We start from the raw sequence: 24,493 nt of genomic DNA on the forward strand, positions 1-24,493 counted from the left end.
AGAGCGTAGTATCTTCTGGCACCTGCCCAGGATTCAGCATGGTGGTGAACAGGGAGGCAGAAATCAGCTCATGAAGTGCCATCCAAAGGACTACAGGTTTTTTGACATAACCTAAAGGGGGGAACTAAAGCATTTTGAGCATGGTAAAGTAGTAAATCTTTGTTGAATGCATGAGTCACAGTAGGATGGCTGGGTATAGTAATTAGGAGCTTTTCCTAACCTTGTGGCTTGGGGCAAGGTACTTAACCTCTGAATCTGTTTCCTTTTTTCTGAAATGGGAATTTGAAATCAACCTCAAGGATCACCTGGCTGGCTCAGTAGATGGAGTGTGTGACTCTTGAGCTCGGGGTTGGGGTTGTGAGTTTGAGCCCCATGTTCGGTGTACAGATTACTGGTAAAGAAGTAAATAAAGAAAAATAAAAATCAACCTCAAAACCTTAAAATTTAAAAGGTTTATATATAATGCATTTATTGAGTAAGAGTGGCACTTGATAAAAGCTTAACACATTATTTTTTGAGATAACTTTTGTTCTACACCATACACATTACCTAAACAATTTAGTAATCTCTGTGACCCATTTCTTTCTTTCTTTTTTAAGATTTTATTTATTTATTTGAGAGGGTGTGTGCACAGGCAGGGGTCGGGGGAGCGGCAGAGGGAGAATGTCAAGCAGAATCCTGCTGAGCTCCCAGCCCCGCATGGAGCTCAACATCAGGGACCCTGAGATCGCGACCTGACCCAAAACCAAGAGTCAGAAGCTCAACCAACTGTGCCACGCAGGTCCCCCTCTGTGACCCATTTCTAAGCCTGCTTCCTCTTCTGCAAAATGGTTCCTCCAAATTTACCTTTTTATTATAACCTGTAATACTGTAACACCTACCATAGTGTTGATTAAAATTTCTAATTATTTTCCTGGCCATACTTTTAGGCTATATCCAAATTGCATTTTGTTTTTCCAGCTAGACTCAAGTCTAGGAGACCAGAGACTAAAAAATTTACCACTGTATCTGCAGTTGCTAAAACTGACTGCCTCTTAACAGACGCTCAAAAAATGTTGGCAAGAAGAACCAATGTCAAGCTTATCTTTCAGGACTGTTGCTAAGGATCAATGAACTGATAAAGTGCTTTGTCATTATGTAAAGTTGTACAGATGGGTTTATTATTACTAAGTATTGAAATAAGGTGTGAGAAGAGGAACAGAAGCCAGAGGCTTGCAACACAATCTTGTGGCCTCTGGAGGCTTCCAAAGGACAAGTATTAACTTCAATCTTTAGCAACAGTGCAGCTCTTCAAGGGTGTCTAACTGGCTTAGTCGGTAGAGCAAGTGACTCATCTCCCAGGGAGCTCAATACCCAACTCAAGACCCAGGTTGAGACTAGAGCTTACTTTAAAAAAAAAAAAAGAGAGAGAGAGAGAGAGTGCAGCTCTTCAAGGTTCACAAAGAGTTAAATCTATTGCTTCGAATTCTAGGAAAAAGCCAGAATCGTCCCAGTGCAAATTAAATTCAACTTCAAACTAGAGGTGAAAGGGACCTGCCTAAGGTCACCTAGCGCTAGATGCCAGACTCTTGTGAAAGGGGTTTCTCATTGGTTGAGGTGCGCCTGTGGTCTGCGCAAGAGGCCTCCAGTCCCTGCACTCCTAACCTACTCTGGTCTCAGTTCGCTTTCCACGCCACGTGGCACAAAGAGGGTGCCCCAGAGGTCAAGCGTGGAGGAGGCAGAGCCCATCCGGAACCCCCTCACGGGCATCATGGGAAATGTAGTTTTCCTCTTGGGCACAGAAAGGATGCGCGCTCTTCCCTGGTTCTGCTTACTGAGTAGCATCTCCTGCGTGCAAGTCATTCAAACCAAGTGTTCCCCATTATAGATGCAGCCTAGGTATCTTTCAAAGAAGCCACGAAGGGGAAGGGGCAAAGCAAAGAACGCAAACCAAATGATTGTCAGCGGGGAAGAGAAAGGGTTAACAGTTATTACGCACGCGCAGAGAAGGCCCGCAGGGTGGGCGGGGACGGAAGACGACTCCCGGGAGCTGTGTTTTCCCCGGAAGTGCCTTCCCTCCTCCCGGGTCCGCGCGGACGCGGTTTCCTTACCTCATTTGTCCTCGCCCCTCCCCGTCCCTCTACGCGTTTTGGTTCCTGGTTGGTGCTTCCTGGTCGCAGCCGCGGCAGTGAGTATGTGTGTGACGGACCCCCCAGCCGCCCGCGGCCGGGGGACCCCTGCCCGCCCTCCGTCTCTCCCGCTGGGCTGTGGAGCTAGCGCGTGTCCCCTCTCAGGCCTCGTGTCCCTCGTCTTGCCCCTGCTCAGGGCAGGGTGCAGCTCATGGCCCCTCAGTCGTGTTCTGCCTCACGCGGCTCAGCTGTCCGGCTGGGGTGTTCGCTTCTCCTTACCCGGCCAAGGGCGAAGTAGTGATTCAAAAAGCTCTGGGCGCCCATGGCCTCGGTGGGGGTGGCGTTTCTGCCTGTTATACTTTCTCCCCTCCCCCAATTCCCCTGATTTTTTTGGGAAGCCGGTCAGCCCGTTAGACGCTTAGGTCCTGCCGCCCTGAGGGAGCCCGGCCTGTGAGGACCGGACAGTCCCAACTCCAGCCTCTGCTGTCAGAAGCAGCAGCTACAGCTGTGGGACTAGAAAAATTTAGGGAGTTGTGCCCCTTCCCCCAGGTAAAACAGGGAGACTTGGACTGTGTTCACTAAGATTTGCTTTATCCTTCACATCCTGTGAGCTCGCAGTTAACTTCCAACTTTAAGAGCTGCAGGTGCTGTGGGAAAACTGGCTGGGAATCAGCAGGCCTTGGCTCTAGTCGCGGCTCCACCTCTGACTCGCTAGTGACTCTAGAAATCTGTTTAGGCTGAATTCACCTCTATTTCAGATCACAGGAGATCTTTAGGCTCAGGGAATAAATAAGCTTCTCAGAGCCCGTTTCTCTAGGAGAGAGTGCAATTTAGTGACTCTTTCAGGTCCCTTCCAAAACTCTTGACTTTGTGTTTTGAATACTTTGCTACATCCAAAGACTTTGAAGTGGGCTGTGTATATATTTCGGACAGCGTTAGGCTTTGGAGACAGTTCAGTATTGCTGTTTTCCAGAGTCTGAGCGTAGGGAATGAACTGAGGAAGACGTGAAATGAGGATTCAGAAATAGCCAGAAGGCTAAGGCACTGTGTAGTTAAAGGAAGAAGGGGCTGAGAAAGGTGAAGGAAATGTTTTGAGATAGGATTTGTTATCATAAAAAGACTGTATACGAAGAACAGCTGGACTTGTCTGAATAAATTTAGCATAATTTTCTCCCACCAGTATCTTGTATTCTGTCTTCCTTTTTTTTTTTTTTTTTTTTTTTTGTGAGCGTTGTTTCGCACATTTGGATTCCCAACCACAGCCAGATTTGCTTCAAAGTGAAAATCATATTTGAAGAATGGACAGAAATTTTAATACTAGACTCAGTAGTGTTCCAAATCTGTCACTGTCAGGATAGCTCACTAAGAGATGTCAGAAATTTTAAGTTGAAAATTAACTGTCTATTAATCAGTTTCCAGTGACCATTGGACTTAAAATCAAGCTGTAAATTTGATTTAAATCTTGAGATGGATACCTGTGTCATCAAGAAGAAACATTTACGCTAAAAGTTCTTCGAAGGGAAGTAAGAGCAAAAGGTCCTGAATGACCAATTGGTAGACTGTTAGAGGACACATATTGGCTTTAAAAATAGTGTAGTAAAATCTGAAAGCTTAAATAAGCCTTAAGTTGTATAGTTTAAAAACTATTAATGAATGAAAAAAAAACCCCTCCCACTTTTGAATGGTGAAAGCCTTTGCAGTTATTCTCTATAGCTGTTTTATATTTGTTAAGCCACTTTAATGTTATAGATAAATTTCATTCGCAAGCTGGTGTTGTAGGTTGTTATACAAGAACCATCTTTTTTGGTCATGGGATTGCTGTACTCTGAGTACCAACTTGAAAGGTTCTTGGGTAAGAAACTGACAAATTATGCCTTTTTCGTAGTTTTTATACTCCACTGGGAGGTGAAATGGATATTTTTGAGATAAATTTAGGTGTTAGAGCCAACGCAGATATAGCTTTGAAGAAAGTTTTTTTTTTTTCTTTAATCTTTATTTGAAAATATTCTGAAAAATTGAAAAAAAAAATCTTAGTGAACACTTGACTAAGAGCCAGGGATATGTGAATCTGAATCTGTCCTATGTTCTTAATCAGCTGCATAACCTTGGTTAGGCTTCCTTATCTCTTTGGACCTTAGTTTCCTTATGTGAAAACTGAGGAGGTAGTGTGAGATAATCAGAAAGGTCTCTTTGAGACTTAAAATTTTGTAGCTCTCATAGGGACCTCATGTTATCCAGATAAGTATGCTTGAGAATCGTGTATAATGATTAAAAAGCTGAGGAAGTCTTCTGGTTCAAGACATATATATTTATTTCATATTTGTCCTGCGAGTATACACTTAAAAAAATTAAATGCATTTGAATGTAATTAAAGTAGTAACATAAACATAAACCAAAATAGCCTCAGGCAGACCTTAACCCTGGCATACATAAGCTACATAAAGAGAAGAGCAAGTTATGCTGAGCACAATTTTCAAATACAGAAGGTACAAAATCCTCTTAAAGGCCATAGGGGCTAAATTGTTAAATTCATTTTTCTACATTTCAAGGAAAGAGATAAACCCCTAGACCCAAGGAAGTCAGTTTTTATTATATTTCTGTAGTTTATTTTTGGCATACATTCACAGGTGTGCCCATGGCTCTTTTCTTAATCCCTTTCCTTTGGGATGGCTCCAAGAGTAGTACAAATTTGTAACTCTGTAATTTAGCTCTTTTAATTTTTTCTGTGCAGCACTGGAATTATGTTATTTATGTTTTATCAGTATGGATCCAGTGAGGATTTTGAAGGAAGCATAATTCCTTTGACTTCTTTTAGAATTAATTTACCTATTAAATAAAAAGGAAAGAATTCATCTTTTATTTGAATTCCTCTGAGGCTAACATTTCAATATAAACTGATAAATGCTATGAGCATTATTATTCAGACAGCCACATTTAAGTTGTGTGACAACAACAGCATAGCAACCTGAAGGACAGTGTAAGAATGAAACAGGTGTATTGTAGCTTTTAGAAGAAAAAGGCATTAAAAGTTGGTTTCTTTTCCCCCCACCTTTATTGAGTTATAATTGACAGATACCATTGTGTAAGTTTAAGGTATACAACATCATGATTTGATACATGAAATGACTACCACATTTAGATTAGTTAACACATCCATCACCTCACGTATTTTCTTCCTCCTCTTCCGTTTTTTTTTTTTCCGGTGAGAACATTTTAAGACCTACTGTCTTAGCAGATTTGAAGTATACAATATTGTTAACTCAGAACGTAATTATCATTTTTACTCCCAGCTTTATTGAGGTATAATTGACATAGAGCACTGTGTAAATTTAAGGTGTATGACAAAAGTTGGTTTCTTTATTTCTGTAAACAACAACAACAAAAAACTCCAGCATAATGGTAGTGCATTTTTGGCTCTTATGTATTTGGTTCTTAGAGTCAGCTGGTCATATTACCAAAACTACCATCAGAACACCCTGACATTTTGGACAGTGAATTGGTAAACTAAGAACAGCTAGTTTTTCTAAATTATATTTGTATAGCTAAAAAGGAAGTGGAAAGAGTAAATTGTCATTGTTATTGTTCTTTAAGCTGTCCCTGATTTTTGAACAAACATGAGTTATTTTTCCAGAGCTCTCATTTTGATCAATATATCAGAACCTAATTGAAACATCTGTGTAGATTTTTGGTTGATGATACGACAATAGTTGGAATAACTGGAGACAACTGTGAAATTCATCCTACCATAATTTCCATATTTTAGGCACATACTAGATTTATTAGGGCTGAAGAGCAAATGTCAGTTGATATTGTTCATTTATTTATTTTTTCATTAATTCAACAGACATTAATGGAAGTCCTGCTAAATACCAGTTACTGTGCTTGGCTTTGGGAATCTATTGTTTAACAAAGTGCATATAGTTTCTGCTCTCCTGGGATTTGTGATCTGTTTTTGTGAGACATTTACATTGAATTAGTAATTAGAACTGTAGTGTTTTGAAATGTAAAGTACTATAAAAGCCTATAAAAGGGACACACTTATTTTTAGTCTGGTGGGTCAAGGAAAGCTTCTCAGAAAAAGGGATGTTGAAGCTGAGTTGAAGGATGAGCAAGAATAATATGCCCACAGTAGGAAAGTAAAGTGCTCCTACAGCTAGAAGTTTTGCCTCAGTTTTAGGTCCTTAGTATGTTTTTCATACACATCTTTATAGCTAGTACAAAAGTAAACCAAGGTTTATCAGATATTTTATGTATTCTTTTAGTGAAGGATAAAAAGGCCATGAGATCAATTTTTTAACTGAGAATAAAAATCTGCACTAAAACAGTTATATGATTGTTGTTTCCTGTAGTGGATTTTAGTCAAAGTTGAACTAATATTCGTATGTGAGAATGCATAACTGAAAAGATGAGATGCAAAACCAGAACCAGGGGAAGAGATGAAGAATGGATGGAATAATGAGAATGACTTAAACTATTCTTGTGATTTTTAACATTTTAGAGAAAAAATTGGTGTCTGAAACAGTGGATCAACCTGTCTTTCCTTTCTAGCATACCTGCAAAATACGGTATTTCCATTAATAATTATAACTCAGTTTGTTGGTAGTAATTTTCATTTGGGAGGGGTGGGCATTATTAGAGCAGGTCTTAACAGGATTTAGAAATCCTTTAGAAAAAGGTATTCTTAAGAGAAAAAGTTATTTTAATATGTCATTGAGAACAGTGATGGCTTTCACAGAAGTTAGCTCTAAGGTGATACTGTTATGCACTTAACAGGCATTATCTGAGGTTTTAAAATATATTCTTTGTATGCTTTTCTCTTTTACAGCATCAGGGTTGCTGACTTTCCATGATGTTTGGTGGTTATGAAACCATAGAAGCATATGAAGATGACCTTTATCGTGAAGAGTCATCTAGTGAACTGAGTGTTGATAGTGAGGTGGAATTTCAGCTCTACAGCCAAGTTCATTATGCCCAAGATCTTGATAATATCATTAGAGAGGAAGAACATGAAGAGAAGAACTCTGGGAATTCTGAATCATCCAGTAGTAAACCAAATCAGAAGAACTTAATTATCCTTTCAGATAGTGAGGTCATCCAGCTATCAGATGGGTCAGAGGTCATCACTTTATCTGATGAAGATAGTATTTACAGATGCAAAAGAAAGAATTTTAGAGTCCAAGCAAAAGAAAAGACTCGAGGTCCTCCTGCATCTCTTCATTCTAATAAATTGACTGATAAGAAATGCAAGAGGAATATTGAGGCGCCTAAACCTGAAGAGATCCCGGGTACGATCCGAGAGGTCATGATTATAGAAGTCAGTTCAAGTGAAGAGGAAGAGAGCACCATTTCAGAAAGTGATAACGTGGAAAACTGGATGCTGCTGGGATGTGAAGTTGATGATAAAGATGACGATATCCTTCTCAATCTTGTGGGATGTGAAAACTCTGTAAATGAAGGTTAGTATCACGTTGACCATTTTGAAAAGTAGTACCATCTTTAATAAGGAAGACTGCTTTTCCTAGACAAAAGACCAATAGGGTCTGCTTCATTTAATTCCTCATCTTTTGGTCTTGTTTTTTGGCTTGTTTCTCATGAGACTCTTACCAGTGGCTACTCTAATGGTGGTCTGTCTGAACATCAGAAAGAGTATGTCAGAATATCAAAGACACTGCTTCTACTGTAAGCAAATTCATAGCTGCTTCTTCCTGTTTGGCTAGAGCCAGTTCTGGACCTGAAATCTTAGTCCCCTCTCTCTCTGCTTGGTATCACAGGTGAGTACTCCATCCACCTCTGACATTGGTCCTGTGCTCTCATTTGGCCAACTCTGTTGGGACTGCCTCTTCCCAAGTGACTTGCTTAGCCAGGAGTTAGCCAGGTAGCAAGCATGGGAAATGCCTGATATACTGAGGATATGAAGTTAGTATTGAAATTTTAGGAACTCCACAGTCACTAAGGTAGGAGGCTCTGAAGAGTTACTATAAGTCTACAGTAAACTACAGGAGGAAATGCAAGTTCTTAGAACCACATCATTCCAGGACTGAGATTTTGTTGTGAGCTTTGTCTTCTCTGTCACATAGTCTTGATGCTTATTCCTTTAAAAACTCCCTTTAGTTTTTCTCCCTGTATGCCTAATGCCTGGTCTCTTGCGGTAGTTTCCTAAATGATCTTTTACGTCTTCCCTGCACACTATTGTTAAACTAGTAGTCTTGAAATGCCCTTTTACTCATGGTACCTTACTGTGCTCCAAAACCTTTAATAGTACCTACTTGTTCTCAGAGGAAATGATGATATTGAATGTGGGTCATGCTTTGGAGCCCCAGTGATTGAGAGACTTTTTTTAAGGATATAAACTTTAGGTTTCCAGGCCATAGGATTTCGTGACTACTTAACTTTGCCCTTGTGGAAAAGCAGCCACAATACCTAAAAAAATGGGCTAACTATTCCAACAAAATCTTATTAACAAAAACAGGTGGCTGGCTCAGTCTGTCATAGGCCAACCCTGAGAAGTTGACAGCAAAAGGAAGAAAAGAAATAGAGTAGTAGCTAGCACACAGAATGGAATCAAGTGAAGTTTTATCAGAATATGGTAGATCTGATAATGTTTTTAGGTAGACGGGGAAAAAAACTTTGGAAGGAGAGTTTAAACCTGTTTGATGGATTGGGATAGTGAGGGCCAATTAAGAGACGGGACAGGTGTGTATGTCTGAATTTGTCTTAAAAGGGAAGAGACACACTGTTAGCTTCTAAATTATCAGATATTTATAGAGGTAGAGAAGAAAGAGTAAATTCAGATGGGTTGCAGATGAGGGAATATATGAGGATGTGTTTGAATTTTTTGGGAAAATGAAAACAGAATTGGGAGTGGAAGTAGGCAGGGGTTACTTAGAAGCTTAGTGTGTGGAAAGCTTGTTTAAGTGTTATGGGGAATACTTTTTAGACAGTGGTTCCCAGTATTTTGAAGATGGCAACCTTTTTAACTTCACAACAATTTGTGGGCCCCCACATGACTGTAGTTATATTTCTAGTATTTGTTAATTGAGAAAATGCGTATTAGCTACTATTTTACTATTCTCTTACATGATGGTGTTTTATTAACCACAACGTCTATACATTTGAGAAATATTAATACATATATATGTATATGTCTTTATATAGTGCATACCTCTGGGCACCCATTGTGGTCACTAATCATGCAGCTTCCCAGGAGTCTGAAGCTCATGGTTGGGAAATCATTGTGCCGACAAATCAATAATAGAATAAAAGGATTACTTAAAAGTAGTATTCAGTCAAAATTGAAACAATATGAGCTTATAATGAACTCACTTTGAAGGATTTCATAACTTTTTCTAGTAATACTGGGCAGTCTAGAGCAAGCTTATGGAAACCAAATGATCCAGGGTTTGGCATACCATTACAGAAGGTCCAGAAGGTCAAAAGCATTTAGCCCAGTCTTTCTCTAAATTGCCTTCTCCTGACATCACACCTGGTTTCATCAAACACTAATGTGTTCATGGTGATGAGCCACTTTTCTTGAACTCAAGTTTCCCATGTCCACCTTACTGATTTTTCCATTTGGATATCTTATTGTCGTTTCAGATTTAACATACTGAAAGGTTTGATGAATTGAAATGAAAGGTGGTTTTTCCACAGAAAGAGGAGCAGGTTAACGGAGAAGTGATTAACAGTAGAACTAGGATTTCTCAGGGCACAATGAAAGAGATTGATGAGGGGTAGTGAGAATGGGGTAAAGGGTAGCTGACCCATATGGAAATGAGGATTCTAGAAGAAAGGGAATGGTAGATTTAGTCAGGTATAAATATACCCTATAGGAGTGAGGAAAAGAAGGTTGGTAATCAGGTATATAAAGAAATCTCTGGCAACCAATTTTAGTGTTTCATGTTGTAAGTAGACAATAAGAAGCATGATTGTTCTTGAACTGCATTTTTGGAGGAGGGGATATTTGTCTATTTTTAATTGAGGTGAAATTAGCATAACACAAAATTAACCATTTTAAAGTGTTTAGTTTAATGGCGTTTAGTACATTTACAGTGTTATGGGACCATCACATCTATCTAGTTCTAAAACCTTTTTACCACATCCAAAGGAAACCCTGCACCCGTGGAACTCTTTATTCCTTCTTCTCCCAGACCCTGGCAACCACTTTCTGTCTCTATGGATTTACCTATTCTGGATATTTCATGTAAATAGAATCATATAATACATGACCTTTGTGTCTGACTTCTTTCACTTAGGATAATGTTTTGGAGGTTTATAAATATTGTAGCATGTGTCAGTACTTCATTCCTTTTCAAGGCTGAGTAATATTCCATTGTATTGTTATACCACATTTTGTTTATTTGTCTGTAGATGGACATTTGGGTTGTTTCCACCTTTTAGCTATTATGAATAGTGCTACCTTGAACATTTATGTATAGGTATTTGAATACCTATTTTGGGTATTATTTTGAGTATATACCTAAAAATAGAATAGCTGGGATTTCTCCGTTCCTTCCCCTTCTCTTTCTCTCTCTCCCTCCCCCTTTCTTTCTTTCTTTCTTTCTTTCTTTCTTTCTTTCTTTCTTTCTTTCTTTCTTTCTTTCAGATTTACTTATTTATTTTAGAGAGAACATGTGCAGGGGGAGAGAGAGAGGGGCAGATTCCTCCTGAGCTTGGAGCCTGACCCGGGGCTCGATCCCACAATCCCGAGATCATGACCTGAGCTGAAGCCAAGAGTTGATCACTCAGCTGACCACCCAGGCGCCCCTAGTATAGCTGGGATTTCTATGTTTCACTTTCTGAGGAGCCACCAAACTGTTTTCCACAGTGGCTGCATCATTATACATTCCCACCAGTAATTTATGAGGGTTCCACTTAACTGTATTGTTTTTAACACTGACTTATGATGTTTCATATTCTATTTTGATGTGCTGGTATACTGTTCGTTATTTCTTACAGTTTTTTCTCTTAGTATTTTGTTTTTTATACTTGTTGCTTATGTTGGCTTATGTTTTTCTAGTATGGCTTTTATATTTTATTTTATTTTATTTTATTTTATTTTATTTTATTTTATTTTAGAGAGAGAGCAGGTAGGGAGGGGCAGAGGGAGAGGGAGAGAGAGAATCCCGAGCAGGCGCCATGCCCAGTGCAGGGCCAGATGCGGGGCTCGACCCCATGACCCTGAGATCATGACCAGAGTTGAAATCAAGAGTCGGACGCTCAACTGACTGAGCTACCAGGTGCCCCTCTAATATGGTTTTTTTTTTCATCAAATTTTCCTTGTATCTTTTCATCCACTTAAGTTTGTAAAGAAACTGATTCTTATAGGTAGGTATTCTCTTAAAGTTTAGTGGGTATATGTGTATAAATTTATCACACCTTTTCTGCAACATTAGTAACGTGATTAATAAGTAACATTAGTAATTAGATGCAAGACCTAAGTAATTCCGGGTAATTTTTTATTCCTTACATTCAGTGTATATTCCTCTTACCATATTGAAATTTATCCCTTGCTCCTAGGATCTGTTTTTTTGTTCCAGCTAAATTTAAACAAATTGTGCAATTTTGCAGATTAACTTGCTTGACTCTTATAAACTCTGACAAATATTCAAATATATATCTCCTGTGTTATTTCCTTGATCTGCTAATGCCATAATCCTATTTCTTTTCAGTTAATAAGCAATATATTCTGTACTGATGTTTATCTGATGTGCTGTTACTTTCTGTTATTATCCTGTTCATAAATAGATCTGAGTTCAGTTTATGTAATAGTCTTTAGAGAGAAGATTTTTTCATGTTGATGGAAATTTGTAGAAATTCAGACATACTTTTGAAATGATGATTATTAAACCATAGCAGTAGCTGTTTGGTATACTGCTCTTCCTCCTCCCCAAACTCCCAAACTGTGGCATATATAAATTATCAATATGATAAAAGAGATTACAGACTCCTTGAGGGGAGGTCTTTTCCATACTCAGTCTCCCTATGATACTTAGAGTAATTTTTTGACATGTATTATTTCTGTATTAATTGCTAAATGATCAAATATTGGGCATCTACTCTGTAGAATACATAGAGGAGATTTAAAATGATAAAAGACATAGTGTTAGCCTTAAGTGGCTTTGTGTTTCATTGAAGAGACAAAATTTATGTAATATTTATATTATTTAAAGATTTATTTATTTACTTTAGAGAGAGCACTTGAGTGTTTGGGGGATGGGGCAGACGGAGAGAATCTTTCAAGAAGACTCCCCACTGATGGGGCAGCTTGCCACTATGCAGGGCTTGATCCCAAGACCAAAGAGATCATGACCTGAGCAGAAACCAGGAGTCTGATGCTTAACCACTGAGCCCCCAGGTGCTCCTGTAATATATTTATATATTCTAAAAAGCCAAAACTAAGAAGCTATAAGTAATTTATGGAAGTCTCTCCTTCACCATGTGAGTTAAGTGTCTTAAAATCCTGATAATAGATGTAGTTGAAAACTTAACACTTCATAAAAAACAGGATTAGTGAATTTGAGGTAGTAACGAACAAATGAAGGACTATGTTAGTACATATGTATTTCCCATTTACTATTGTTAAATTAGTAGTAATGAATGCAGCACCATTCTTGCTCTGTGGAAACTTCAGACCATCCCCCATTACTTCAGTTTCAGTGAGATGCTTACACATTTATTTTCCTTTAATACAAAATCAGGCAGATAATACATTACCTGGAGACATTTTTTTCCTTACTGTTCTTTGTCTGAATATTTGATACTTTTCTGGTTATATGATTTGACATTCTTTTTATTTTTTTTTACGATTTTATTTTTTAAGTAATTTCTACACCCAGCGTGGGGCTCAAACTCCCAGCTCCAAGATCAAGAGTCATATTCTTTATTGACTGCATCAGCCAGGCGCCCCGATTTGAAGTGGTTTTTTTTTTTTTTTTAAGATTTTATTTATTCGACAGAGAGAGCGAGAGAAAGAGAATACAAGCGGGGGAGCAGCAGGCAGAGGGAGAGAGAGAAACAAGCTCCCCGATGAGCAGGGAGCCTGACGTGGGGCTCGATCCCAGGACCTGGGATCATGACCTGCACCGAAGGCAGACAACTGACTGAGCCACTCAGGTGCCCCTGATCTGAAGTTCTTGATTAGCTTCCTGAGGTTCCATTGAGGACTTGCGAATGTAACAGTTTCATAACTTGCTCAGCCTAGCCTTCCTCCGTACATGCAGTGTTATGATGAGGACTTTGCTTATAATAAATTCATGCCAAAACATAGGCCCTGTTTTATCTGGCTTTCAGCTTTCTCTGCTGAGGGATGTAGGAATTTATTTCTAAGTTTTAGGCTTCCTTTCCTTCACTTTCTTTACTCTTTCCTAAGGCTTCTTTATATAACAATGCTTGCACTGTCATTTGTTTTCCTTTTTGAAATTCTCACCCTTTACTTTCTTTTATTATCTCCAGTACAACTGACTTGTAATTCTCATGTATTAGAAAGGTAGATCTCCTGGTTGAAGAAAAAGATACACCAAAGGAAATCAGCATGTTTCTTGATTTGTGAGGAGGATCTCAAGTTTGGGGAGGATTATTATATAAACTTGCCAGGTAATGGGGAGAGACAAGATGTTATTTAAGAATTACAGAGGAATGATCAGCTACTTATTTTCCTTTTTCCTGCATAGGGAAGGGATATTAATAGCTCTAGGAGTAAATATTAACTTTTTATTATGGAAAATTTAAAGTATATAAAAATAGAATGTTATATTGGACTCAGTGTCCCATCAACCAACTTATGACTAGTCCTTTCTCAATTATAACTGCATGCCCCTGTATTATTTTGAAGCACATCACATCCATCATTTCATTCATATATATATATATATTTTATATATATATAATATTTCAGTGTATATTTCTGAAAGGTAAAAGTTCTTAAGAAACATAATCCTAAATAAATTATCAATATTTCTTTTATTATTAAATACCCAGTCAGGGGCGCCTGGTTGGCCAGTTAAGTGTCTGACTCTTGATCTGAGCTCAGGGTTGTGAGTTCAACGCCCGCATTGGGCTCCATGCTGGGCGTGGAGCCCACACACACACACACACACACACACACGCAAAAGAACCCAAAAAGAAAAAACAAAAACCCGGTCAGCATTCAGATTTCCCATCCTGGCTCTTAATTTTTTTTCTTACAGTTTATTTGAATCAGATCCATTTATTGTAATTGATTGATAACTTAAATTATCCTTTAAGTCCTTTAATGTATAGATTCCATCTTTATTTTTTAATTCTCTTTTTTTCTTCCTTGTAATTTATGTGTTGTATTAACTGGATTGGTTGTCCTCTAGAACTTTCTGTAGTCTGAGTTTTGTGGTATTGTTTGACATACTCCCCTGCCCCCTGTGTTTCATGTGACTTGGTAGTTAGATCTGGAAGCTTGATTAAATTCAGGTTTCTTTCCCTGTGATTATGCTATAAACTAGATCCATGGATAGGTTCATTTGTTTCATTTTGCTCTGGATATGTTTATTTTTCAATATTGCCTTTTAAAAATTAAATTTGTTTTATAATTATGTAAAATGTTTATAAGATTCCAAATTTAAGCCAACAAGACAAGGTAAAATATATTCAGAAAAGTCTACCTTCTGTCCAGTCTTCATCCTATTTTTGCCATTCCCCTTATGGATAACTGTTCAGAGAAAATTGTTGGTTTGTTCTTAATACTAAAAAAATATAAGCAAATATGTATATATCTTTGTATTCTTTCTCCCCTTTCTTAAACAGAGGTATACTAACCACACTTAGCTCTACCTTTTTTTTTCCCTGTAACAGTATAGCCTGGAGATCAATCCATAGTAGTATGTAAAGATAGTCCTCATTTTTAGTAATGTGGACTATTTTTGGGTTGTCTGCGCTACTCTAAGCTGGATACGTTAGGCATGTAACAAATACGTTTTAGAGGTGAATGAATAGTAATTTAAAATGTTTGATGAATAAAATACTTTTACAGTCTTAAAATGTATTTCAAACACATATAATCGTCTAATTGTACTTTCACAAGCATGCTTTTATACTTTTTCCTGGTCTTAATGTTTGTTTCTCATTTAGTAATTTTGAAAGATTCAAACTTAGCAAAAAATTAGATTCAGATTTTAAAAAGAAATAACTTTTGAAGAACGAAGAAGATAGCATGTTGAAGAAGCTGTGTTAGTTCCTAGTACGTAACTGTTAATGGTATAGAATTTTACATTAACATAGAGCTCGTTCGGTATGTACAATTTGACACATTGCTTCTTTAGTTTATCAGCATTGACAAATAGTCGATAATCTAGTAACTCTTAGTTGAATTTAATTGAAGTTCTACCTTTGCATATAGAGTAGTGCTTTTTACATAGTACTACTACATGAAGTTGAAGTGAAATTATGGCTTGATTAAAGTAAAAGCATGGCTTTTGAAATTGAAGTTAAAATAATGGCTTTCAGTGACTTAGTGCATTAAGTCTTTTATATATATATATATATTCTAAGTAAACTCTACCCCCAATGTGGGGTTTGCATTCATGACCCCGAGATCAAGAGTTGGATGCTCTACCAACTGAGCCAGGCAGGCATCCCAATATTGTAGTTGTCTTTGTGTCAAGTCCCCCTACTCCCCCAAAATATGCACATAAAAGTTTTGGATACAATTTCAGAGGATGAAGAACTCATCTAGAGGTAATTGCTGAATCCTTGGGATTTATTAAGCACTCAGCCAAGACCTGATAACCAACCAAAATTTGAGTAGAGTGAGTTACCTGTATGAATTTCAGTTTTTCAGATCAGTCATATTTTATTTGATCTGGGTCTTTACAAATGCTGCTTTTTTCTACCGGGATCACTTCCTACCTTGCCTGACTGATACCTACTCATCCCTTGGGTCTCAGTTTAAAGTTTAATTCTGAATGAGGTAACCTACAGACTCTTAATTAGTGGTAGTTATTATGTCTGTTATAGCTCCTCAGCTGACTAGCTGTGACTTTGGATAACTTAATCTCATTATTGGTAAAATAATAATTTTATTAAAGTAATAAAGGTAAAGTGAGAAAATGGATAGACTAAATTAATGTAATAGAAAAATGTTTTGACTAAATTCTTCTAACTACAAGATGACTGTGGCAAGCACGGGCATATAGTTGCCACTTGGTATTTTGAATTGAACGTTCTCGGCTTTTTTTGTGAACCCAGGTTGCTTTTGAACATGTCACTAGAATGGCACTTTCCTTATATAAATTTTATTTGATTTGGTGACATTTTAGCCAAACTAAATCTAAAGTCTTAAAATCTGTCCAATAGTTACTTACTGGATACATGTAATGTACAAGTTACTATACCGTTTAGGTGTTGGGATTCAAGAACTGCTATTTAGTCCCTGCCTTTAGAAGCTGTAAAATGCCTGACAATATGGAAGGTTCACTGTAACACTAAAGTTAAATACATTTCTACAAATATAAGAGATGCTCCAGCACATTACAAAATCATTTCCAGATGAATGTAATAGACTTAAAAAAAATTACATGTATAGGCAAAGTACAAGACTGAATTGTAAAGTAGCCTTTTGAGCTGGGTCTTGAAGAATGCATAGAATTTTCAGTTCAGGGTAAGTGCAAGGAGGAAGAATAGAAGCTGAAAACCCTAATAGAAATTTAAGACTGTATGGTACCACTAATGCTAAATTAATGGTTTAATATGCATCTGGGTATGATTAAATATTTTAATAGCATGTCTTTTTAGAAACTGCCTCAGCCTAAATGAGAGAGGGTATTTATGTTTCATGTATGTTTTTTGTATGTGTTCAGAATGCTGTTAGAAGATTTTTTTGGTCATTATTTTCTTCCGGTGTTTTCCACCTGTTTCTTGCTTGTATATCTCCTTTTCCTTGTCCTTTAAAAATAATTGGATATTTTATACAATTTTATGGCAGGTAGAAAAATTCTCTCAAATGGGCCAGGTGTTAATAAAGTTAGTCAATGGACTATGACCAGCTATGTAAAGTATATATTTTACACGGGACTGTTCAAAGTAGAGCATGCCTTAAAATAAAACGTTGGCTCCTCGTATCTTGTGTTCTTTACCATCTTTTAATATAGGGAAGAAACACATTCTGTTAGTTTGGGAACATTTATAAATTAAACTTTGCTTTCAGTACTCTTCAGATCTTTAAGGTGGTGTTTCCCCCCTCTTTCTGCAGTCATCAGATAACAAGTCAGCTTAATTTCAATAAATCCAGTTTCTTGAAGATCTTACGGCCTTTTAGGTCATAAGGGTGGGTTGCCATTTGACATATTTCTCATTGATCTATAGTTTAATTTCTGCCTTATAATTGAAAAATGGCCACATGCTAGAGTTCCAGTGACCGAGAGCATCAAGGAGCTCCCTCCCTGATGTTTTCAGCTTTTGTAAGCCTGTACTACACAATTCGTAAAGCTGCTTTTGAACTGTGTCTCTAGTTGTAGCATGTCACCTTACACTTAACTATTGTAAGGGCATCTTTTTATTTAATTTCTAATTAGCATAATGACTTGAGCTGTGTTATTCACTGTTCCATGGTGAAGTTGTCATAGGGAGAGAAGAAATAAAAATGTTCAATTTCAACTTCACTTGTGAATGGAGTGAAGTTTGAAAGCCTTTTATGGCCATTGTTCAGCAGACTGAAAATCTCATTAGAAATTCCAGAAATGCTAAGGCAGCTTTGGGTTGGATTTTAATAACATTTTGGAATGTTGATATTGTATGTAGCTAATTTCTGTGATTTCGTTTTTGATCAGCAATTTAGGTTTCCATTCTTCCAAAGTCAGTTTATGACATTTAGTCTGAAATCATTTACAGCAGCTTTTCTTTTCAACAGTGATAGGTACTTAGGAAGAGAATTAAATTTTACCCTTTTTTTTTGACATTTCTTTTAGAAACCGATTTGATTTTCTTATAAGTTATATTAAATTTATTGGAAACTGCTTAATATGAAAATGACATGTATTTATTGAACTAACAACCTAGTTTAGTTGCCATTCAAATATTATTTATCAGCTACAGTTTTACATTTTTGGGGGGGGCTGGAGAAGCATAAAATTAGATGGGCAGGCAACATTTTCATTCTTATCTACAGGGCATAGGAACTTGAATCCTGATGTCTGGGTAAATAGTGTTGAAATGTGATTTTCATATAGCTGTTTGCTGTAAAAATAATCTATTGTGTATAGTGATCACTTGTGTAAGAAGTAAGTGTAATTTATAGACAGTTTATTTTTATGGTCAGAAAGTAAATTTGATGTTAACTACATATGATTAGACTGTAAAACATTTTTCAAAAGTACAGAATGGAGAGCATTTACTCTTTTTTCCTTTGTGAGAAAAAAATCATTCATGTCCCTAAGTAGGAGATCCTGTTTTTAAGACTTTGCTAAATTTATATTTAATTTCAAAGTAATTTACTAATCTCTTGCTACTCTGTTGGTTGTTAACACTTAATGAAGTAAAAGTATTGAGTTAATGGAAGTTTTTCAGTCAAAAATTTTTACTTTCTCAGTCATTGTTTACCCTTGTTTTGTTATACATAATTGTCATGGTCAAGTTTTTGGCATTTTGAGTTACTTGCCAAATTGTTGTCGATTCTTCTGATAATAAAGAAATATTTTAATTGAGCATCCACCATGTGTAAGGACACATTTTCTTTTTAAATTATACAAATGTACTTAAGAATATGTAAAGGAATTGATTTTAGTTGTTTTTTAGTGTTTGAATCTTGATCTGATAGCATTAGCTCTGGATAGAGATGCAATTCTGGGGATAAAAATTATTTTTGTAATATAGATTTGGATCCAGATATAAATGCAGTGTAATAATAGATTATTTAAAACTGGATCTTGCCTGCTAAGTGTGTAATTTTTATTTTTATGTCATTTTTACCTTAGAATTTCAGCTTTTGATGTAGTTTTGAAAATTAGTTAACCTTTGACTTGAGAGCATCTACTGTTATCCTCATCTTTTGCAAATACATTTTAAGGGAAGACAGCATAATTCTATAATGAGAAAATAATTTGTACTCCCCCCCCACCTTTTGCCTAAATATAGAGTTAATTTGTAATTACCTCAAGGTGAAAGAATGGCTGTTTAGAGCTATTTATTGAGGGAAAGTGTTTTTATTGGCAATTCTCTTGAAGTACGTAGGTCACATTTGATTTTGCCTTGTAACTCAGTAGTGCCTGTAACAGAATTATCTACTGTAGGGAGGGAAAGCCCAAATTTCTAGAAAACTTTTTAATACTCTTTCCACATTTGGAGTTACTGAGAAATTCTAAAGATGTAGGAAATAGATTGGTTATGGCTGATAAATAAGTTTGGTAAAGTAATTGAAAACTTTTGCTTAGAAAAGTCAGATGAGAGGTTCAGGACATGGAGTAAAGTGGCATATAAATTTGACTGAACAAAGGAGGTTTTAAAGAAACCTGTAAGTTACTCCTTATATTGTACTGGTCATTAATTAGTGTTAAATGGTCTGATTTAAACAAAAATGAACTTCTGTCCATGGTTTTATTTAGAAATAGCATTACTTTCCACTTTCAAGGAGGATTTTAATTGCCAAAAAAATTTCATTCTTCTAATAAGTACTTGAAAAATTACTTCACTCCTGTATAATCGTTTTGGTCTTTATTCCATAACTTATGTCTACTCTAGCTCTTTTGGTTTGCTTTAAAAATGATATAAAAGTTTTGTGGGAGAATAAATGTGACTTAAATATTGCTGTAAATGTGTTATTTTAATCTAGTATGATTGGCTTTTATGTGTAAGAAATACTTCCCTGAAAAGGTTCATAGTATTCAATCTAAATGTTTCTGGATAGGTGAGTTACTGGTTAAAATCCATCAGGTCCTAAGTTGTGGAATACTTGTATTAGTTCTTAATACCATGACTATCTTGGTTGTTGTAGAAGTCTCTTAATTCTTCTGTTTGAGATGTTGTAGTTTGGGAAATATTTTTTTACTTTTGGATTTAACCGATGAAACGTGATGGTTGTATCACAGATCATCTAATTTTCAAACTGTTTTGGTTAAACTAACTTTGGCATATAGTTTTTTGCAGGGCAAAGAGGAGTTGTGTTCAGCTGTGTGATTGTGCCACCACTTAGGTTACCATCAGCAGGGAAGGGTCTTATCTCTGACTTTTCTTCCTTTTGTTAAATTTTTTAATTGCTTTAATATTATTTAAATACGGAAGGAGATAGAGTTGTGAAGCAAATTTGATTTGCTGATTCTCAGTATTAAGCAATGAGAATCCTTTCTTTTCCTTTAGATATATCACATACATATGTATGTTTTGTTTTAAGTGGGGGGAAAAAACTTAATCTTCAGAATGATATAATGTGGATATAGTTATGATTTATTTATTTTTTAAATTAGTAAACTAATAAAGTTTGTTAAAATCTCAAAAGATCCTTAGTAGTATACCTGCAACCTCAGCAGTCCCTTTTTATCTCTAAAGATTTCCCTGCCTATTGTGGCCGTTTGCTCTAATTTAAATTTCCCATGGCTTTGGTTTGCAGACTTGGTTTTCTGCAAGAGTGCCCATGCTTACATGGTCATATATTCTGGGTGACTTTTCCACTTTTTCTTTTTTGTTATTTTGTTGATTGCTAAAGGGAAAGAGAGGGTTTGTGTGGTTTTTTTTTTGTTTTGTTTTGTTTTTTTTTACTTGTTTCTTTGTTTTGATCTTTCTTCCTTAGCCCATCTATTTGTGTTTTGTTTTGTTTTGCAGATTGGGAAGAATTATTGTGTGGACTTAGATCCATGGGAACTAGCAGGGAAAAAGTAATTTTGTTCTTGGTTTTGTTTTCTTAATAACAGTAGAAATTTGATTTTTGAGCCATTGAGAAGCTCAAAAGATATGTTAGCTTTATGCATGAAATTGATAGAAAATTATTAATCCCCAAATTTTCTATTTACAGTTGCTCCACTGTTGGAACAAAAATGTTACAGTTGAACTAAGTAAATAACTAGAAATACTAATTAGCCGTAAGTAGCCGTATTATAAAATTTTAATTTAAATATTACTGTATATTCAAAAGATATTCATAGGAAATCAGTTATAATCTGATATGCGATTTCTCTTACATTCAGTTTTTGTTGTCCATGGTATATATATATTCAAATGGATGTATTAATATACATTGCTTGGGAATATACATTTTAACTTGACCAGATCTTAAAAGCGCTTATTCCTTCAAAACATGCTTGTTTTTTCAAACGCGAAGAAATTTGCTTTATAAAATAACTTTATGCTGCTGAATGTAAAGTCCTTGGAGAAGTGCTGTGGCAATTAAATATTGAGTAATTTGTTAACTGATGTAAGGGAAAAGTAGAGCTCTCTAGTCCTAACATGGCCCCAAAAGATTTTTTTATTAGTATCTGAAGACTTTGAAATAGCAAACAATGTGGTCAAAGTTACTTCTATTTTACATTTGTTCAGTAAGGGTGCATCATACAGTAGCATTATTTTACTGAATTTTGTATTCATTAAGTTACTATAAGATAATAAAGAGGTTCATTTCAGCATTTTAAAAATCGCGGTAATTTCCCAATATACCATGAAAAATGGTGTTGTGTTATACTATTAACTAATAGTCTAAAAGAACTTTCTAATGTTGATAAATAGGATCAAAAAAGAATTAATTTTGATATGCATAATTTTAGGTTATTTTGGTAATGTATAATTGCTTATATACCATGGCAGTGAGGTATCTAAAATTCTCTTTCTGGATGTCTGTTAAGTACTTTGGGAATTGGGGTAAGGGCAAGCCGCTTTTCTGTGTCTGCTAATTGTAGTGTTTTCTTGTGGATTTTAGTGTTCCTAGAATATGAAACTGATTTATAGGATTTGTTATTACCAAGAAACAAATAACATTATTGAATTTTTGTTTTACGTAACTCTTATTTTCTAGTTCGTTATATTTCACATTTCGATTTCTATCAAATGACTTCTCAAGAAGCAGTTTCTTTTAAAATTAGTGAGAGTTTCAAACTATGAAGAAAATGTATCCTAATAATCTAATAGCTATGTTTTTCCATGGCAGTTAATCTTTTGAATTTCTACTCTTTTATCATAGTTATAGAGGCTTAAGTTTGTAAAATTATTCTCCCTAATTCTGATTAGTATTTTGAAAGGTATTTTGTAAGTTTATTCTTGATGGTCATATGTAATTATTGAGAAACATAAATAACCTCTAAAATATATTTATTTCTTAGAAAACAGATATATTTCTTACTTGTTATAAAATAAAATATATTTATATTTAGATATGAATAATTTTAGTATTCTAATATAATCTGTGATATGGAAAGTGATCCAACTGTGAAAGTATGCAGCTTTAAAAATAACAAGGAATCCTTCTGTTAGCACATTTTACTAGTTTTACAAATGTTTGCATAAAATGTTTTTAGTTCTTAAAGCTCATGGCACAGATTTTATTGTGTGTAGTTTCAGTAGGAGAGCACTGTAGAGCCAGACTTGAAATTTATTAGGGAAAGAACAAACTGGTGAAGTGCTTTCATGCTATTAGAAAACTTCACAAACATCATACAACTTTTTTTTTTTTAAGGTCATCATTGCTTGATGCCTTTTCCAGTCTTTATTTGAAACTCTGGTTTTGTAGGATTTCTTTTTTGTTCTCCCTCTCTCTTTCTTTTGGTAGTGGGTGGAAGATTCTTTTAAAACTGATGTATAGTAACTATTCAAGTATAATGGAAATACTTTTATTCTTGATATTTTTTTAGGCCAGGAAATGTTGTGAAGGTAAGCCAATGAGGGTAAAGTTACATTGTTTGGTGTGGAAACTTTAGCTTTAGTTTTCTGTTTTGAATAGTAGACTCTGATTAGAGCTTTAAATAGGGGTTGTTTGTGAAATATGTAGTTCTCTTATTGCTTGGTAAGTTTGAGGTTTTTTTGTATTTCACTGTTCTAGTTGATTGTTGGTCTTTCCTGAAAAATCATATACTCTGAAAGAGAGAAGACAGGGAATGAGAACAGAACAAGAAGTGGAGAGAAAGAAAACTTTCCCAAAATGCTGTCACCTGACAGGTGAAGATTTATATGCCCCTAGAGATTTTCAAAACAGAGAGGGTTGGAACTCTCTTTTTCTAAGAATTTGCTTAAACTTTGACATATTCACAAAGTTTGATTGTGATAAGCATTAAAATTTTAACTCTGATCTTTATCCTAAATTAATTTAAGCCTTTACAAAATTAATAAAACAATGCCTTGAGGCTAATTGCTAATGTTCAGTGAAGTCATCGTGTTCAGTTAATAGTTCCTTGACTCTGGTATTTGTTTGATTTTATTAATATGATAAGCTAAAATTACAAGAGTACAGAAACTGATTATGTAAAATTAATTTTGGCATTTTGTCATAGAGACAAAGTATGCCTTGGTGTGTAATAATTTTATTTCTTTGTGCTATAAGGACATATATTGGCTTTTAGTATACAGAAAATGTAGACCTTTCAATTTTAAATATTGATGTAAATTAACTGGAGTTGTACTTTTTTTAAATTGTGAAAACTTGAGGCAAATATATAAAATATGCTAGTGGTTGATTTGTTAGATTTTCAGTGATGAGATGTTGTGAAATAAGAGTAAGGCATGGAATTTTATTTTAATGAAGAAAATGTACTTAATTTAAAAATATTGATAATCTAGAAAAATCTTGTCAAGTATGGTAAATCCATATCCATAATTATTTTAAATTACTAGTTAGAGAGGAATGTATGAGATGCTAATGTATTCTTTGTTGGAAGTCAAAGTGTTTTGAAAAAAATGAAAGGGAAAAAGTGAACGGCTTTCAGACATATTTATACCACTTTGACATTGTTTGTTATTTGTGGATTCATGTCACAAAACCTGCAGAACTTCACAAAGGAATTAGGTGTGCTTTAATTCAGTAGGCTTGCTGAAAATTATTTTGTGATAAATTTAGAAAGATTTATATAAGGTATTTTTCTTTTTTATCAGGATTCATCTTGCTGTTTTGTCTCAATTTCAGTCTTATTAATTTAGACATAATATTATTTATTTTAAAGATGTATTTCCAGTAATTTTATTGCTTGGATATATTCTTATTATTCCAATTACATTTTATCCATCTATGACATTTTATCAGCCAGCTCTTAGTATTTTATTGTTCTTTTTGTATTGCAGTTTTAATGTACAGCCTTCAAGTCTAAAGTAAGAGCTAGGGTATGTTACAGTGTGTATGACCATTTCTAATTTGACCTGTTACTGTAAAGAAGGCTAACAAGTGTGTATGACTAGCCCACCCCTTCTGGAGCAGTTGAAAACAGGCCTCAGAAGACTCAAAGGAATTCTTTTAA

The 24,493-nt window shown here is 35.5% G+C and overlaps 1 protein-coding gene across 2 annotated transcripts in view; it reads left to right on the plus strand.

The window, feature by feature from the left end:
• The first annotated feature begins 2,031 nt into the window (after positions 1–2,031).
• The window catches only part of ZCCHC7 (zinc finger CCHC-type containing 7), a 241,827-nt gene continuing 219,365 nt past the window's right edge, over positions 2,032–24,493 (plus strand). Inside the window, exons 1-2 of one of the 2 annotated variants that reach the window (XM_026506221.4) lie at positions 2,032–2,171; positions 6,934–7,564. In XM_026506221.4, coding sequence (XP_026362006.1) covers positions 6,955–7,564 — 610 coding nt within the window. In that variant the 5' untranslated portion in view covers positions 2,032–2,171; positions 6,934–6,954. The remainder of the gene's footprint in view (positions 2,172–6,933; positions 7,565–24,493) is intronic. The other variant, XM_026506220.4, reaches the window with a different exon arrangement.

This window comes from Ursus arctos, unplaced genomic scaffold, assembly GCF_023065955.2.
Source record: "Ursus arctos isolate Adak ecotype North America unplaced genomic scaffold, UrsArc2.0 scaffold_18, whole genome shotgun sequence".
In the NCBI taxonomy this organism is placed as follows: Eukaryota; Metazoa; Chordata; class Mammalia; order Carnivora; family Ursidae; genus Ursus; species Ursus arctos.